The sequence below is a fragment of the Eurytemora carolleeae genome, unplaced genomic scaffold (genome assembly GCF_000591075.1).
Source record: "Eurytemora carolleeae unplaced genomic scaffold, Eaff_2.0 scaffold82, whole genome shotgun sequence".
Taxonomy (NCBI): Eukaryota; Metazoa; Arthropoda; class Copepoda; order Calanoida; family Temoridae; genus Eurytemora; species Eurytemora carolleeae.
In genome coordinates, this window is record NW_019396126.1 from 15,613 (window position 1) to 34,177 (window position 18,565).

An 18,565-nucleotide genomic window follows, 5' to 3' on the forward strand; every position below is an offset into this window, starting at 1 on the left:
TTCTCACTTAAAGAAAAATATATTTGTCTTGTGAATCAGTGAATAAAAACGGCTGAACCGATTGGTTAGACATGGTATTGCCCCTGGGGTGAATTCGAAAAAAAATTGTTATTTTCGTGATTTTAAATCATAATTCTGTTAACAAGAGATAATGCCCGCATATTAAAAATCAGTTCTATTACAGTCATAATCAGAAATACCTGGAATTAACTTATTATTAATCAGACGACTTTACGATCTAATTTTACAAATATTAATAATTAAACGATAATAGACCTAATCCTGCCAATTCCAAAGTGTGGTCTGCCTTTATTGTGCGTTTAAATTACCAAAGATATTTATATGTAAAGTGGTCTGATTAACTCAGTGGATATTAGTTCCAAAACTAACACTATCATTTGTTCTTAAAATATAGATTTAACTAGAAATGCGGGAACAGGTTTGTTTAAAATGCTTGAAAATAAATCATCCATATTCTCTAATTTAACAGATAAAATGTGGAAACTTAGATTAGAAATAATTCAGAAGTTAATTTAGACTTCATAAGATAATTTTTTGTTTCAGTGATTTATTTTGAAAGTAATGAAAGTGATTTTTCTTTAGAATTGTAGATTATACTCAAAAATGGGAAAGTGGGTTTTGTCTCGAAAACGCGACAATGATTCAAATTCAGGATATGTCCGAAAATGGAAAACCTGACATTGTCCTGATAACGGTCAAGAGCTTTAATATAACAAGAACTCCTATTATAATTTTGATTTTAAAAAAGCTTAAAATTGGGAATTGTTGGTTATAGTTTTATTATCGACTTTTATTCTGAATATGGGCCAGGATCCCAAAACCCCAGTCTTTCAATTTGTGCCCATTTCTAACACTCAGTGTTAGTTTTGGAACTAATGTTCCCTGTAACTGTCAATTAATTCCGGGTCTTTCTAGTTATGACTGTGGGAAAAAAGACAGAGGAATTTTGTTTTTGCTGATATTTCAAAATATAAATTCATTTGATCAAATAATCTAAATTTGAAATATCAAAAGGTTTACACCATCATGTTGCAAAGATATAGGGATTAGAAAATTTAAGTTTTTTGCAAAGACTTATTTCCTTTAAAAGTGGAAATATTCTAATATATGTTACAATTATGGATGATTTATTGGATTAAAATATAATTGTATGAGGAATATTACAATAAGATGGTGTTTTCTTAAATAGAACGATTAAGGAGCGAAAGGTTTGGAGACACAGGATCAATTTTGGTCCATCCTCCTTCTCTTAATCCGTCCTTGAACACGGCACTAAACCTTTCTCCATTAGGAAATGTAAAATTAAATTTTCCAGACCTTTTCCCATTCGACCAGACCCCCCGGAGCAGGTTTCCGTTAGAGTACCCAACCGAACCTTCTCCGGTCTGTTTTCCATCCTGCCATGTTCCAGTAAATATATCTCCGTTCTTGAAGTAATAAATTCCTTCCCCGTTTCTCTCATCATTTCTTAAAATATTTTGCATGTAGTCTACAAAACGTCCTCATTCAAAGAATACAATTTTTGATCCTTTCCTAACCTGCACTTTTCCAATCCCTCCTATACCTGAACTGTTCCAATCCTTCCCATACTTGAACTGTTCCAACCCTTCCTTATACCTGAAGTGTTCACATCCTTCCCATACTTGAACTGTTCCAACCCTTCCTTATACCTAAACTGTTCACATCCTTCCCATACTTGAACTGTTCCAAACCTTCCTTATACCTAAACTGTTCCATCCTTCCTATACCTGAACTGTTCCAATCCTTCCTATACCTGAACTGTTCCAATCCATCCTATAACTAAACTGTTCCAATCCTCCCTATACCTGAACTGTTTCAGTCCTTCCGATACCTGAATTGTCCAACGTATTTATCTCCAGCATTCACTCCAACAGTCCACCAGAACTGTCCCAATCCTTCCTTAATTAATAATTAAATCATGAAATTGTAAAGAACTTTGTGCTTTTACAGAGCTATGGGTTCCCGGTGAATCTTCCTTGAAGCTGCGTATAATGAAAACATCTTGGGGAAGAGGGGCCGAGATGGCCAGAGGTGAGGGGGACGGGAGGAGAGGCAACATTGCTCTCTGATTGGTCGATGTTGCTTTAGTGTTGTTGTTATGGTAAGTATTGTCACCACTAGGTGTCTCTGCCTTTAATTATAAATTTTCATTATACGATAAACCTTTTGTTTAAAAGTTGGAAAACAAGATTTATTAGCGAAATTGAAAAGAAATAAGATACTGTTGCGATTAAATTAATTTTGAGATTATCATTCATAATCTATACACAACTTTTCATGTTCTTGATTTTTTAAGTACGTAATCATACATTATTATAAATCGAAGATGAGATCTCCATCTGTCTCTAAAAGCAGTTAAAGCTTAAATGTCTCTAAGCGAAACTGAGAATGGTTACAGGAAATCTAATTAATTATCACCATCGAGTTGCAAGGGATCAAGAAGTTTCTTTCGATCCAAGCATATCCTATGCATCATGCATGACCTTTCTATATCTCTGCGTTTGCGTCTAAATTCTGACATTGTTACTGAATTTTTCTTGCTTTTTTACGATAAATTGTACACTTATCAAAATAGTTTATCAATTTCAAAATGCAAAGACATGAAAAAGTATTTGAACCTTGTTATATTGAGATAAATTATGCTGATGTATCTTTAATCTGGGTCAACTTTCTACACTCAAGGGAATATTCGAATATTCATATTTTCCGATTCAGTAACATTTACTTCGTTAATTCTAGAATTTATCTGACAAAATCATAGATTTTTAATTACGCTCAAAATTATCAATTTCAAGAGAAAATTATGAATCCAAATGGAAGTTTAAAAATTGGAAATCTGGAGAATTAAAAGAAAAAGAATCTTTAACCGACTTCTGACAATTGTAAATCAAGGTAAAATTGATTTAGAAAGAGGAGAAAGTTTAGTTTTCGCTTCTCACCTTTTTTCGGTTTACATACTGTCCTTTATATCTGTTTCCACTAGCGTAAAGATACAGTCCGTATCCAGTTCTGAACAGGAGAAGAGTATCAAAATATGAATCAATTTCCCGGAGCTCTTGATCCTACCTGGAGTCGTTGTCCCAGTCTCCAATATATTTATCTCCACTCGGCCACGACATTTCACCTTTATAAAAGACTTTATGAAGAGATATCAAGGAGTACCACGGATACCAGGGATACCAGGGATAGCAGGGATACCAGAGATACCAGGGATACTGGGGAATACCAGGGATGCCAGGGATACCAGAAATACCTGGGATACCAGAGATTCCAGGAATATCAGGGAAACCAGGGATAACAGGGATACCAGTGATATCAGGGACACCAGGGATACCAGGGATACCAGGGATACCTGGTATACCAGGTATACCAGGTATACCAGGTATACCAGGTATACCAGGTAAACCAGGTATACCAGGTATACCAGGTATACCAGGATGAAACCAGCCTATGTCATAATTTGGTTTTCTTTTAACAATAATTTTAGATTTTCTATAAAATGATATTTCAGGGCCCAACAGGTTATATAGCATAAATATGTACACCTGCAGTATGGAAACAGTACAACAAAATGACCGTTTTACACTTTTTTCTAGTAAATTCCTCTCTATATATTCTATTCTCTATGGATACCAAGGATATCTAAGATAAAAGAAATCATTTGAAAAGTCCTGATCTTAACCTTTCCCGTGCATTCTTCCCTGTCTCATGTTACCAGAATATCTTCTTCCATTCATCCAAAACATTTCTCCAGTACCGTGTCTTTTAATGGAGAAATAATATTATTTAGTTTTATAGTTTTAATGTTGATAATTATGAGAACAGACAGAGTTACTACTAAATGTCGGTGTTACCGGAGCTGGAAACTCTTGTATTCTGGATTTCAAGATAAATGCTTCATCTCGATCCTTTGTTAATTTACAGAATATTTAATCTTTATTCGGTATCCCGCATGTTAATCGTACCCAGTCAGGGGTTAAAGGAAGAAAGAACTAAAATAAAAGATGGAAAGTTGTAATTTTTTATATTTATTAAATAATACCAATAATAATAATGATACCAATAATAATAATAATGATACCAATAATAATAATTATACCAATAATAATAATAATGATACTAATAATAATAATGATACTAATAATAATAATGATATACTATTAATAATAATGATACCTATAATAATAATGATACTATTAATAATAATGATATTAATAATAATATTGATACTAATAATAATAATGATATACTATTAATAATAATGATACTATTAATAATACTGATACTATTAATAATAATGATACCAATAATAATAATGATACTAATAATAATAATGAATACCAATGAAAATAATGATACTATTATTAATAATGATACTTTTGATAATAATGATTCCAATCAAAGTAATGATACCAATAATAATAATAATGATACCAATAATAATAATGATAATATTAATAATAATGATACTATTAATAATAATGATACCAAAAATAGTAATGATACCAATAATAATAATAATACCAATAATAATAATGATACTATAGAGGACGTGAGTCAGACTCTAATAAAAACGCATAAATAACTTCCAGTATATATATTTCTTATAACTTATTACTAGAGGGTTCAGAACTCGAGTCAATATCGATATCGCACGTGTAGACTGTAGATGATGATATCAGTACTATGCCCTGTATCCGTTCTATCTCATTCTGTTGAATCTTGTGGAACTAGTTTAACGCGGCCAGGCATCGTCTTCCACAATACCAATAATAATAATGATACCAATAATAATAATGATACTAATAATAATAATGGTACTAATAATAATAATGATACCAATAATAATAATGATACCAATAATAATAATGATGCTAATAATAATAATGATACCAATAATAATAATGATGCTAATAATAATAATGATACCAATAATAACCTGACGTCCTCGAAATAGTTTCCAACAAACTTGTCTCCATTAGCGTAGGTTGTAACTCCTTTACCGCTCCTAGCAATATATATTTTTCTTACATACTTTAATATAAAAATTACCTTATAACATAAACAATCGATGACTACTGTTTGTAATATCTGAATGAATGTTTGGAATTAAATTGATTTTTTTACGATCCGAGTTTAATGATGCATCTTTCTGAATTTGTATGGGCACTACTTTTAGTATTAGTCGTTTTTAACAATTTTCCCCTTATAGACGCAACAGAAGTAAGATTAGTAGCGATCAAAAGCGATTTTTTATCGCATTAAGCCTAAACCCCCTTTCATTTTTCGCGAACACCCCCTTTAACACAGTTCTTGAAAGAAATTTATTCTCTATTGCAAATGATTGTTTTATAAATCTGTTGATCTGAATAAAACGTTAGATAATAAACACTCGAAATATTTTGATGTCCCTCTCTGAGCAGCATGCATTGTTGCATTTAATGTACTATTAGTGTGTGCATGATTATCATTATTATTATTATAATTACCGTTTCCCCTGATCCCAGTGCCCAGTGTAAGAGTAAGCTGAACATCTAACAAAAAGATTTGTAGAAACATTAAAAACAATAATTCCAGAATGTGTGTATTAACCATTTGACAAGATTAGGACGATTATATGAAGAGGAAGAAACATATTATCTTTAATTAGTTTAAAAGGAATTGAGTCTTTGCCACAAACTCTAATTTTCTAACCCCTATATCTCAGGGAATAGGAATAAAGGGAAAGGAAATGGCGCTGGTCTGGCATGAGAAAGCCAGTCGCACTGCTTTGCAGACAAGTTCGGTAAACTTTACACACACTCTTTTGGTACAGGCACACAACATGACTACAGTCAAGGAAATTGCAGAACAATGTCGTCAATTAAATAATATATTACATGCATATTAAACTTATTTTTAAGTAAACAATTAACAATTAACAAATGTACTCTCCTAGACTGTGCAAATACCGAGATTCTTATGTACTGTATAAACCTACAGTACACACCTTTGGTTCGGTTAACTTTACACACACTCTTTTGGTACAAACACACTCACATGACGTTTCCGCCCACTGCTATATCTTTAAAATCTGATGATGTAAACCTTTGATATTTTAAACTTAGATTATGTGATCTAACAGAATGCATAGTTTGAAATATCTAAGTTCTACGACATTGGGTTGTAAAGATATAGGGATTAAAAGATCAGAGTTTGTGACAAAGTTTGAATTTCTTTAACAATAAATTGTCAGTATCCTCTCATCGGTAACATCATCACACCCTTGACCAAAAAGAACTTAGTTCCTTCAGTCAGAAATCCCCAGTTTCTGATGTGTAAAAAAACCTGGAGTTGGTTTATTAAAATCATAAAAAAATCTTTAACTTATATTTTTGTTTTGTTGCTACAGGGTTACCAACAAAAATAAGACTATAATGACAACCTAGAACTTTATAATTTCGACGATCTTATGTTAAAATGGGATCTTTGATCTTGAACATTGTCTGAATTATTTATCTTTAAGAGCAAAACGTTTGAATGAAAATAAAGACACATTAATTTAAGATAAAAGTCTGTAAAATGCCGTCCAGTCGTCTTTGAAATTTCATCCTTAGCTGGTAGCGATGTACCTGTAACTACCAAACCCTTGAGGCTCTCCTGCAGAATTAATTTCTCCGCTATATCTACCAGAAGAACAAACTCCGTTCCCCCAAACCAAATCCTGACAAGATAAACGGATGGTAAACTAGCTACAGTTTTCTATAAAGTAATTGAGTTTTTGCCACAAACTCATATTTTCTAATTGTTTTATCTTTGTAACCTAATCGTGTAAATCTTTGAAAATTCAAACTTAGACGTTTGATCTAACGGAATTTATATCAAAGGTCTAAGAGAAAAACTGTCTTTGTAATTAGAAAATGTATTAGCTGCTGTAGGATTATTGATCATTGGGTGATTTGGAAAGTAAGCGTAGAAGTTAACCTTCATGAAGAAACAGTTCGGTTTAGATTAAAATAATTGCGTCATATAAGCTGTCTTGTTCTGCTTGTCTTTCTATATAATAAAGCTCTTCCCTCCTATATATATATTATATACTAACTAAAGTGCCCGGCGCTGCCCGTGAATTTTTTTATTTTTGAAAGAAAAAATAGATTTTTGAAGAAAAGAAAAAAATTCGATTTTTTAGCCTATGTTACCCTAAAAATTCAGCCCATTCGGTCCAGCCGTTTGGCCAGCTATAGCTGACATATAAATATATAGATATATATATATATGGGCGAAGAGCTTTATTATATAGATATAAATGTAGTATGGATATAAAGCCCATAAACGGAAGGGCTCGTAATATTTTTGTTATTATTTTTTGTATCTAAATCTAAACTTTTCTTAAATTATCCTGTTTATATAACAGATTCTAATCACTGCGATTAATAATGTAATACACCGATAAAAAAGCATCGTAAGAATTGAGACTATAAAAATTTACAAATGTGAAAAATATTATTTAAACCTGAACCACGGAGCTAGAATAGTTCTCTGTAGTCTGGGAATACACTCCAGATATTAACAATAATATCTTTAACATTGACATTGTCTAGTTCTCATCTTAAACTGAATCTTTGTTTAGTGTTTACACCCTAGGATACTGATAAGAGAACATTTAAAATAAAATTAAAAATACAATTTTTAATTTTTAATTTTATTTATTTGTCTATTTATTTGTACACCAGGCTTCAATTTTTTCTATTTACTTGTCCACCAGGCTTCAATCTATATATTTGTACACCAGGCTTCAATTTAAGCTTCTCCAAAGAATTTTCCACCAGTCTGTTTCACACCACCCAGTGCTAAAAATATGAAAATTCTTCTTCATTTTTTTTTCATTTTTTAAAACCTAACAGCTCTTTTATTTCATATTACATCCTTCTCCATTCCCATTCTTTACATTACATCCTAGTCCCTTCCTTTTCTTAACATTTTATCCTACTCTATTAGTTTTTTTCCCATTATTTCCTACTTTATTCCTATTCTTCAAATTACATCCTACTTCATTCCTATCTTTTTCTCCTCTCCACCATCCATATACTTCATCCAATCCCTAATTCATCCATATTCTACATTACTATTCATCCCTTTTCATTTACATACATCCTTCACCATCAGCCCATAAAATCAATCTTACATCAAATGAAAATTTAAAAAATTAAATAAACGGAATAGTAAAGGAATTGAGTCTTTTTAACAAACTCTGGTTTTCTAATCCCTATATCTTTTCAATCCAGTGCTGTAGACCTATGATATTTCAAACTATGAAATATGTTAGATTAAATAATCCAAGTTTGAAATATCAAAGGTTTATACAAACCGGTTGCAAAGATATAGGGATTAGAAAATTTGAGTTTGTGGCAAAAACTCAGATCCTTTGTACCTTATTACTCCATCATGATATTTAGGATAGCCCAAACTGTATCTAAAATACAAAAGCTTGTAATCTTTAAACCATTCTAACTTAATTTTCAGGGTGTCTGTAAACACATTTTCCGGGGTATATAAATAATAAACATTTGCAAGTCATATTTAGCTAAATTCACATATTCTTGGATAATCTGACAAACGCAAAGATACTCCTAGTTGTGAAGTTGTTTGGGACTAAATGATTAGTAACCTGTTAGGCTGGAAAGCAGGTTTTACATCTTTGACCAGGGTTTTAACTTTCTCCTTCATCTTCTCCACCAGCTCCGGATACTGGGAAGCTAGGTTCTCAGTTTCAGTTGGATCCTTCTCCAGGTCGAATAGATGATACACATCTTTCTGATTCACAACAACTCAAAGTTTTTAAAATTATTGTTTTTTGTTCAAGTATGTTCGAGTAGAGGACAATGACAACCATCGTATAGGGTGGATCAAAAAGGTTGGCCGATTAAATTTGGGCCTCGGCCCCGTGTTTCAAAAATGACTTAACTTTATTTTATCATACTTTTCTTCATTGATTACTGAATAATATTTGCGCAAAGTAGATACATACAATTTGTACAGCCACCTGTATTTAATATCTGAGTTAGTCTGTCAGGAGGACGGATATCGTTACCCTTGGGACTCAGAGCTAGGCTACTTACAGAAAGTATTTTTCACTTCTGGACTAAAGATATGAGAAAAACGAACAGCATTGACCTGAAATATGAAAATATTTTTTTAGTAACACACCAATCTTTTTGATCTACCCGTCATAATGTCTTAATAACCATTAACCAAACCGAATAAAACATCCTTGAGCTGATTTCCTTGAATCTCTTGTTAACCTCAAACTTGTCTGGATTCCCCCAAACAAACTTTATATTTTTCTCCCGGATACCATGCTGCAGGTGTCCGCTCTTATCATCCTTTAAACAGTTTATAGATTAATCATTCAACATTGTTCCTCTAGATATATCTGGAACCTGAGTTAGAATTTCTGAAATTTAAAAATATCTCAAGTCTATCATTGGTTGAATATTTTTTTGTTCAACCAATCAGAAGTCATCAAGTTTAGAAAAGTATTGACCCAACCAGAGAACAGTGCGTAAGAAAAACCCGAGCGTTAGAAGTTCGGGCCTTACTTTAAAAATCTTAGCTCTGGACATTGGACAATGACATTATTAGATATAAATCCAGGAAATGTTGAGACCGTGAGCCGAAAACTTTTTAATTAATGTAATGAGTTAATCTTTTTTTCTAATAAACGAGTTTTTCCATTCCCTTTCCTCCACCAGGATCGTAAATCAATTGTTGACAGCTTCTATTTGTCAATGTTAAACTCATGAGTTTAACATTTACCTGATCCAAGGAGTAAACTAGAGAATTTCTAGAAAATTCTTCTCTCTGCTGCAGAGCTTCCCAGATATTGAACCCGTCCGTCTTCAAGGAAAAAATAAATATTTAACTTTTATAAATTTATAAATTTTATAAATCCAACCTGAACATCTGAACTAACTCCAGCCAACTTTAGAAGAGTTGGAAACCAGTCTGTAATGTGAACCATGCTCCGGGTAGTGTAGCCTTCATCCAGGTTCAACAAAGGACTGAAAAACGAAAACAATTAATAGTTAGGGGATTAATAACTTTTCAGGTGTAGAGGTATACCTGGAGACTAAGGCGGGTACCCTTACTCCTCCCTCCCACAAGGTACCTCTAGATCCTCGAAAGGGCAGGTTTCCTACATCTCCACCTAAATCATAAAACCATAGTTTCTTTCTAAATCTACAGAAATATATTTACCGTACCTACTCCGTTATCTGAGGAGAAAACCAGAACTGTGTTTTCGAACATGTTTCTCTGCTTCAGAGTTTTCACAATATCTCCGACAGCTGAATCCACCGCAGATATCATTCCGTATCTTATAGTATCTTCCTATAATAAAGAAATGTGCTTGGTGTGGGGATTTTAATTGATAAATTACTTAATATTCACCTCGGAAAGGTTCCTAAACCTCCTCTTTTTGTAACGTTTGACATAGGATTCAGGAACCTGGTACGGAGCTCCGGCTGCTGTAAAGGACACCTGGAGAAACCAAGGAGTTGAATTCGAACTGTTCCATCCTTCTATTAAACTATATCAATAAGAGACAATAAGAATATAGTGTACGACGTGACTGGATGGTAGACAGTATCTACATCTCTATATATATACACTTTGCTTGTCTGTCAGTTTGATATTCTGTTCGAATACAATCAACGTCTAAACTGCTGAACCAATCGGGTCTAAATGATCCATATAAAGGTTTAAAGGCAGACAAAGTTTAACAATCTTTCCCAGAAGAAATTTCGACAATCGGTATTTTTGAAAATGCGCCAATTTAAATAGAATAATCAGCCAAAATTTCAGAATGATTAAAATTGACCACTATCAGAGCAAGGAAGGTGGCGCTTTGATAGCCTAATATAATATAGAAAATAAAGATACAGTGACGGTACACTATTGCTTGTTATATGATCTAAAAAGGAAAAATGAATGACAAAATTAATCATTTCCTACGAAAACAGATTTATTTTTATTTCTTGAAATTTCTATCTGTTTCGTTTCTTTATTTATTTGAAAATACTAAAAATATTTTTCTCTTCTCCTTTGAGCCTCATCTCTCCACAAGTGTGTACTGTACTTTCCTGCACCTGAAGAACAAAAACAATCAATTAGTAAAAAGACAAATTTTAGTCCAGTCGGCAACGTATTTATCAATACAATGAAAACAACCTCTCGATATTTCTACCAAGCTTTCAAACAGCAGAAACACTTAACATTTAAACAGAGAGAAGTTGTCAATTATGAGCTTTTTAATAAAAAGTCGTCTTCATTGTATTGACATAATCGCAGATCAATGTATGTTTCTAGAAATCTTCCGTTTCATAGGAAAATCCGCGAAAACATAAAAGCTGTTTCTTTTATTATCATTTTATTATTATTATTTCTGTAGTCTAGAAATATACCTTCATATGAAATATTTTCTCCTCTTCTTAGATCGTATCCTTCACCGATCTCTTCATTCTCCAGGTATATCCTGGAGTAGTGATCAGTCTGTTGACTGAACTGTCCGAAGAATGTTGTAAACCCTCTCCTGGTGGGTAGGTAGGAAGGATGGCAGTATCCTAGATGCCATCTTCCAACAAGATGTGTAGTATATCCTGCAGCCTAGATAATATATTCTATTATATCCTATATATTGTAGTATATCCTGCAGCCTAGATAATATATTCTATTCTCTAGAAAATTAGGGATCAAATAATTACAATGCAAAAGCTTTCACTTCTTGTAAAGAATTAAGTTCTTGTCGCAACCTCTGATTTTATAATCCCTATATCTTTGCAAACCCTTTTCAAAGATAAAAAGTGTCCACCATCAGGCTACAAAGGTATAAGAATCAGAATATTTGTGGCAAGAAATATTAGGGATCAAATAATTACAATGCAAAAGCTTTCACTTCTTGTAAAGAATTAAGTTCTTGTCGCAACCTCTGATTTTATAATCCCTATATCTTTGTAACCCGATGTAGTAGACCTCCTAGATAAAATTGTAGAAGTTTGAAATATCAAAGGAGTATACACCACCAAGTTGCAAAGATATTGATTTATAAAATTTTGATTTGTGGCAAAAACTTTATACTTAATTATATCTAAAATAGCAATGTAAAAACCTGTAGAATTTCTGGAAAGGTTTTGAAATCCGTTACTAAACCTAAAAGCAAAAAGTATTATCAAGAAGGAAATAGGTTATGTAAAGTTTATGTTTATGCAGAAATGAACAAACACAAGTAGCTGAAATAAATATCAAAGAATTTGAGTCTTTGCGAAAAAGTCTGAATTTCTAATCCTTATATATTTGCGCGTAGGCTTTAGATATGAATTATGTTAGATCAAATAATGTAGATTGGAAATATCATCAGGTTGAAAAAATATAGGGATTAGAAAATTTGAATTTGTGGAAAAAACTCATTTCCTTTGAAAATTCCTAGAGTTAAATTGATCTTTACAAAACAAGCATGGCTGACATACTCAATCCTAATTTATCAGAAAATATTCCTAATTCTTTTCTGCTTGTATAAAAACATGTACTTGTGAAGGAATTCAACCTTTGTCTTTGAAACTTTGAAATCTCTGATATTTCAAACTAGAGATTGTTTGATACAACAGAACTCATAGTTTGTAATATCTAAGGTCTACAACATTAGGTAGCAAAGATATAGGGATTAGAAAATCAGTGTTTGTGACATAGACTTAATTCGTTACAAACCTTAGGGAAATAAAAAACAAGAAGTTTTGATTTACATCTCAATTCTTCTTCCTTGTCACTTTAAAAGGAGTTGAGTCATTGCCACAAACTCAAATGTTCTAATCCTTATTTATTTGCAACCTGTTGGTGTAAACTTATGAACTTTCAAACTTTGATTTTTTGATCTAGCATAATTTACAGTTTGAAATATCTAAGGTCTACGACATTGGGTTGTAAAGATATAAGAATTGAAAAATCAGAGTTGGGGGCAAAGACTCAATTCCTTTATTTAAAAAACTACTAACTAGTCGAAGAACCTAATATATCTCCTTTATATTAAAGGTAGCTGTCGCAAAACAAAATTAAATGTTTTTCAGGATAAATTCTAATCCAAATCACTCCAGAACGAAGAATTACTCTTTTTACCGCGCTCTTCCGGGTGTGTGAAAAATACAAAAACATCGGATGGAAAGATATCTATCTATCTATATACAGTGAAACCCTTAATAACGAATACATCGGAAGAATTTATCAAATGTCGTCTTGACAATTTTTCAATGAGTTTTATACTATATTACGTAAATTTCAGTATTTGCGAAAATAAATAAATATCCTTGAATATGCGGGAACAGTTTTAAAGAGTTCCATATAATCATTTAATTAAAAAACTAAATATCTGCAACATTCCATTATCAGAAAGTGAAGAATACGACATTTGATGAATTCTTTCGATGTATTCGTTATTAAGGGTTTCACTGTAGCAAAACCGAATCGCGTATATCCTATATCTACATTGTTCGCGTATACGCCCTTTAATTCTAAAGTTACCTGTAGGACGGAATGTGCCAATATTTCCTCTTTGAATTCCAAGTCTTCAATATCAAAATTAAACTTTAGCATAATAGTCTGATTTTTTTAAATAAAATTTCATCATATCATAATTTTCAATTGTATAAAATATCTATAATGCTGAAATCTTAAATCTAAAAATAGTGTTTGAAAAGAGTAGAAAACGTTTAAAAAAATTAAAATTGTTGTCTTCATTTGAATAAGATTGTTCACAAATTAGAAATGCTTTAGAACATTCCGATAGAAATAGAAAAAAAGAAACAGAACACGTGACTACAATTGCAATGATTACATCATAATATTTCTGCAACCTGATGTTCTAGGCTTTTAATATTTTAAACTATGAATTCTTTTAGACGTACAATTGATAAAGTTTGAAATATCAAAGATTTAACTATCACTCGCAAAGATATTGGTATCAGGATTCCAAAATTAAAGTTTGATGCCAGTGTTAATACCTGTGTGGATAAAGTCCAGTTAGGAGGGCACCTCGAGACGGAGAACATCTAAAAAAAGTCTTATTTTCTATTTTCATAATTTTATCTTAATTTCAGTTCTCCGACCACAGAAATAGTGAGTTTTAGTGGAGAGTGCAATACTTGAAATATGAAAATAAACCTGGTTGAAGCGTAGTATGTATCAAGTATAACTCCCTCTCTTCCAAGTTTCTCTAGGTTCGGAGTAAATACATCCTCATTGTTCCAAGAAACATCATTATAACCAAAATCATCAGCTAGGATGAAGAGAATGTTTGGTTGTTTACCAAGTCCTGGCTCTGGTAGCACTATTAACAAGTACAGAACTACGAATGAACATAACATCCTGGAAACCAGGGTTAGGATTCACTCAGGGTGTTTTTTAGACTGTTATAAGTATGTAGTAACCGAGAGAGAGAAAACAGGCCATAAACCTGGTACGCTCTCTCAATCTCTCTTATTTTCTTAAAGTAAATGTATTCACAATAGATCCAACGCCGGGCCCAGCAAAACACTGGAACTGATTGCTATGTTAAAGTTTCAGCATTTTTTACAATTTTTGATTCATTTTCTCACAATTATTTAACTTTCATTTAATGTTTATTTTAAATGTTTGAAGTACAAATTCTCTTTATATTATTGCTTGAGGGTTAAAATAAATTTTAATTTTAAATTGGTTTTCCAAAGTATATCTTAATTTCTTTCATTTCATTTAATTTTTTTCCAGACTTGGCCCCGTCTGAATATTTAGTTTTATCTATATATATATATNCGATACCAGTAGTACGACCGGAAGCATAAAGGGAGAGGACGGCCTGGATGGCAATGTACATAGCAGGAGAGTTGAAGGTCTCGAACATGATCTGTGTCATCTTCTCCCTGTTGGCCTTGGGGTTGAGGGGAGCCTCAGTAAGCAGGACGGGCTGCTCCTCGGGGGCGACACGGAGCTCGTTAAAGAAGGTGTGATGCCAGATCTTCTCCATGTCATCCCAGTTGGTGATGATTCCATGCTCGACAGGGTACTTTAGGGTAAGGATACCTCTCTTGCTCTGGGCTTCATCTCCGACATAGGAGTCCTTCTGTCCCATACCGACCATGACACCCTAAACAAAAAAAATTGTAGCAATGAAAAGAATCACAATTTATTTATTTACAAACCTGGTGACGGGGACGACCGACGATGGAAGGGAAAACAGCTCTGGGAGCATCATCTCCAGCAAACCCTGCTTTGCACATTCCAGATCCATTGTCAATGACAAGAGCTGCAACATCTTCGTCACACATCCTGCAGGTTTATTTTCTTATCCTGGTCCGGAGGAAGCTGAGTTCAAGTTGGAACTGAGAGATATGACGGAAGTTTGTATCCTGGAAAGACTTGGCAGTGCTTTAGTGCAGGTCAGCTCCAGGTTCTCTTGTATTCTGCAGAATCAGCAGTTTCCTCCTACTCAGGTATCAGCAGATCCTTGAAACTCTCTAGATTCAGGACAGAGACAATTTAATCACTCTAAAACAATAAATTTTCTTCTATTTTAACTTAAACTTTTTTATTCAACAGTAATTTTTAAATTTGAATAGTTTTGAAATGTAGTTTTCTTGTTTTCAGGGGGCTTGCTTCCATATTTGGTAATATGTTTACTGCTGAGTAAGCTCTAAAAGAATCCAAGAGCTGGGGTATACTTGAACCCTGAGCTAAACTATCCTATCCTTTTATAGTTAAACAGCAGAAAAAGCATATTAATTCTAAATTGTCGTCTTTATTCTATTTACACTCTAAGAAATGTTGGAGCACCGGAGTCAAGTACAAATTAAAATGTTTTTTAATGAAATTATTTATCAATCCATATTTGAATTTGGCTCCGGTGCTCCAACAAATTGATATTTCTTAGATTGTACAGCATTTTTCAACATACAGAGAGACAATCACAAAGTATCATTCTTTGAAGATGACGGATCATATTTTCTGGTTTCATATCTATCTTATTTTATTCTTAGCTCGTCAAAGCTGCAAAGTATACAATTACTTTATATTTAATGGCATTTATAAAAATTGAATAGATTATCTATAATAGAAAAGATTAATTTGAAAGATCATTTTCCCAGGATATGTCTCATCATATGTTTATATAACTCTATATATATATATATATATATATATATATATATATATATATGTATAAATATCTCTGTCTGTTTGTTTATATTTCCGATCATAACTCATAAACCCCTTGGCCGATTTGGCTCAAATTTTGCTTGGGCCACTCGGTATAACCATGCAAATAATCTTGATTTTAAAATTATAAATTAAGTGGGTTGACTTTTTATATAGAAAGTTGGACCAAAAAGCTGGATTTCAATAATTTGATAATATGTGCGTGCTTACAAATAAGGCTTGTATGTTTATTCTTAATTTGATGTGACGACTTGAATTTCTCTTTTAATCAAGAAATTATCATGTTGATTAAGACAGAGTCTGTCCAAAATTTGCATATCATATTTTTTATTATGACGAAGGCGACATTATAAAACGTAGTGCCGGGGAAAATTAAAATCATAGAAATAGTTAGATAATTTAAAGGATATACTTAATTTTCAGTGATAAAGCGATTTATGAATTTATTTGGAAACCTTTTTTATTGAAAATCAACATATTTTAATTTCTCGTAATATACGCATTTCGAACGAACCTAATTAAGATTTATTCTCCGGGATGAAATTTAAATATTTTGTTGCATCTAAGATTAATCACACAGGATTATATTGTAAACATAATTATCTAAAAGCATTTTCTGTGAACAATAGATGGACCGCACTCATCGTATTCTTGTTTTGTGATCCACATCTGCTGGAAGGTGGAGAGGGAGGCCAGGATGGATCCACCGATCCATACGGAGTACTTCCTCTCAGGGGGAGCAATGATCTTGATCTTAATGGTGGAGGGAGCCAGGGCTGTGATCTCCTTCTGCATCCTGTCAGCAATACCGGGGTACATGGTGGTACCTCCGGACATGACGGTGTTGGCGTACAGGTCCTTACGGATATCAACGTCGCACTTCATGATAGAGTTGTAGACAGTCTCGTGGACTCCGCAGGATTCCATTCCAAGGAAGGAAGGCTGGAAGAGGGCCTCAGGGCACCTGAACCTCTCATTACCGATGGTGATGACCTGACCGTCGGGAAGCTCATAGGACTTCTCCAGGGAGGTGGAGGCAGCAGCGGTGGCCATCTCCTGCTCAAAGTCCAGGGCAACATAGCACAGCTTCTCCTTGATGTCCCTGACAATCTCCCTCTCGGCGGTTGTGGTGAAGGAGTATCCTCTCTCAGTCAGAATCTTCATGAGGTAGTTTGTCAGTTCACGACCAGCCAGATCCAGACGAAGGATGGCGTGGGGGAGAGCATAACCTTCATAGATGGGAACGGTGTGGGAAACACCATCTCCGGAGTCCATGACGATACCAGTAGTACGACCGGAAGCATAAAGGGAGAGGACGGCCTGGATGGCAATGTACATAGCAGGAGAGTTGAAGGTCTCGAACATGATCTGTGTCATCTTCTCCCTGTTGGCCTTGGGGTTGAGGGGAGCCTCAGTAAGCAGGACGGGCTGCTCCTCGGGGGCGACACGGAGCTCGTTAAAGAAGGTGNCAACTTTTTTCAGTTTAAATATACATTTTAGATGTTTAAATATATATTTCTTCAAAGACAAAATGTTTCATGGGTCTAACCCAATCATCAGTTGGAATAAAACTGATACTGGAGCATTTTTTACAATGATTTCACGGATTTTTACAGAATATGATGAAAATTGTTTTACATTTAAAGTGATAAATATTGTTTTACTTAAAAAAATCTTTTTGAAATGGCAGTTCATAAGTTTCTTCTCTTGTTTATTTCTCCTCAGGTCTTGGAGCATTTACTAAGTAGGAATTTCTCTCAGTGCCTTTTTATTACTTCGCTTCTTTTATTCAATAGGTTTGCATCCTCAGATAACAATTTACAAGTTTTTTCCATCAGACAGAGATTGCACGTTTTTACGACAGGATTATTTGGTTTAGCTCAAGGGTGTAATGCAAGGAAAGTTAATTGCGGTCGTGTATACTTTGCGTACATATTGAAACCAGTTCTCTTTGGGCGGAATTTGTAAACAAGAATATATGCATCAGCGTTCTTTTAGTATCCGAGGAGGATAAAAGCATTAAATTTGATAATTTTGATAATTCACATAATAGTTTCCTACGACCAGAATATTTCATTGATTTTTTAATGTGAAAAATGGATCCAATGTCAGGCGGTAACATCCGTCTTGTGTTTACATTACCACCCAGAGACAGTACACTGCAGTAGTACAAAAGATGCGTACACTTCTGAAATAACTTTCTTTGCATTACATCTTTGGTTTAGCTTAACCAGAATAATGTAAATGGTTCGTTTATCTTGTTTAGGCCCCAGATATGTTTGGATAAACTAGTATTATATTCATATTT

The 18,565-nt window shown here is 33.3% G+C and overlaps 4 protein-coding genes across 4 annotated transcripts; all 4 read right to left on the minus strand.

The window, feature by feature from the left end:
* Positions 1 to 1,131: 1,131 nt before the first annotated feature.
* LOC111695733 (phosphatidylinositol 4-phosphate 5-kinase 7) lies at positions 1,132 to 7,645 on the minus strand. The gene is made up of 9 exons (XM_023465160.1): positions 7,535 to 7,645; positions 6,654 to 6,745; positions 5,532 to 5,576; positions 4,982 to 5,050; positions 3,725 to 3,804; positions 3,109 to 3,166; positions 2,982 to 3,051; positions 1,874 to 1,941; positions 1,132 to 1,488 (listed from the first exon to the last, which is right to left on the minus strand). The coding sequence occupies exons 1-9, from the start codon at positions 7,613 to 7,615 to the stop codon at positions 1,203 to 1,205; spliced, it is 849 nt and encodes a 282-aa protein (XP_023320928.1). The 5' UTR covers positions 7,616 to 7,645; the 3' UTR covers positions 1,132 to 1,202.
* Positions 7,646 to 7,743: 98 nt separating this feature from the next.
* Positions 7,744 to 14,612, minus strand: LOC111695711 (arylsulfatase B). Its single transcript, XM_023465120.1, has 15 exons — positions 14,230 to 14,612; positions 14,070 to 14,117; positions 13,591 to 13,634; positions 12,188 to 12,228; positions 11,484 to 11,685; positions 11,123 to 11,168; positions 10,471 to 10,609; positions 10,284 to 10,410; positions 10,144 to 10,228; positions 9,977 to 10,082; positions 9,838 to 9,918; positions 9,306 to 9,404; positions 8,690 to 8,835; positions 8,453 to 8,494; positions 7,744 to 7,871 (listed from the first exon to the last, which is right to left on the minus strand). The coding sequence occupies exons 1-15, from the start codon at positions 14,430 to 14,432 to the stop codon at positions 7,817 to 7,819; spliced, it is 1,464 nt and encodes a 487-aa protein (XP_023320888.1). The 5' UTR covers positions 14,433 to 14,612; the 3' UTR covers positions 7,744 to 7,816.
* Positions 14,613 to 14,755: 143 nt separating this feature from the next.
* Positions 14,756 to 15,444, minus strand: LOC111695704 (actin-1). The gene is made up of 2 exons (XM_023465113.1): positions 15,246 to 15,444; positions 14,756 to 15,190 (listed from the first exon to the last, which is right to left on the minus strand). Exons 1-2 carry the CDS (start codon positions 15,369 to 15,371, stop codon positions 14,756 to 14,758), a joined length of 561 nt encoding a protein of 186 aa, XP_023320881.1. The 5' UTR covers positions 15,372 to 15,444.
* Positions 15,445 to 16,764: 1,320 nt separating this feature from the next.
* LOC111695703 (actin, muscle) lies at positions 16,765 to 17,733 on the minus strand. Its single transcript, XM_023465112.1, has one exon. It carries the CDS (start codon positions 17,632 to 17,634, stop codon positions 16,861 to 16,863), a length of 774 nt encoding a protein of 257 aa, XP_023320880.1. The 5' UTR covers positions 17,635 to 17,733; the 3' UTR covers positions 16,765 to 16,860.
* Positions 17,734 to 18,565: the final 832 nt, after the last annotated feature.

Coding starts and splice junctions, on each gene's coding strand:
- LOC111695733 (XM_023465160.1), bottom strand. CDS start 7,615: ATGTCAATGTTAAAGATATTATTGTTAATATCTGGAGTGTATTCCCAG. Junction 6,746..7,534: donor ATTCTAGCTCCGTGGTTCAG/GTTTAAATAATA, acceptor TTATCTTGTCAG/GATTTGGTTTGGGGGAACGG. Junction 5,577..6,653: donor CAAGGGTTTGGTAGTTACAG/GTACATCGCTAC, acceptor TCTTTTTGTTAG/ATGTTCAGCTTACTCTTACA.
- LOC111695711 (XM_023465120.1), bottom strand. CDS start 14,432: ATGTTATGTTCATTCGTAGTTCTGTACTTGTTAATAGTGCTACCAGAG. Junction 9,405..9,837: donor TAGTTTACTCCTTGGATCAG/GTAAATGTTAAA, acceptor AACTGTTTAAAG/GATGATAAGAGCGGACACCT. Junction 8,836..9,305: donor AGGTTAACAAGAGATTCAAG/GAAATCAGCTCA, acceptor GTTGTGAATCAG/AAAGATGTGTATCATCTATT.
- LOC111695703 (XM_023465112.1), bottom strand. CDS start 17,634: ATGACACAGATCATGTTCGAGACCTTCAACTCTCCTGCTATGTACATT.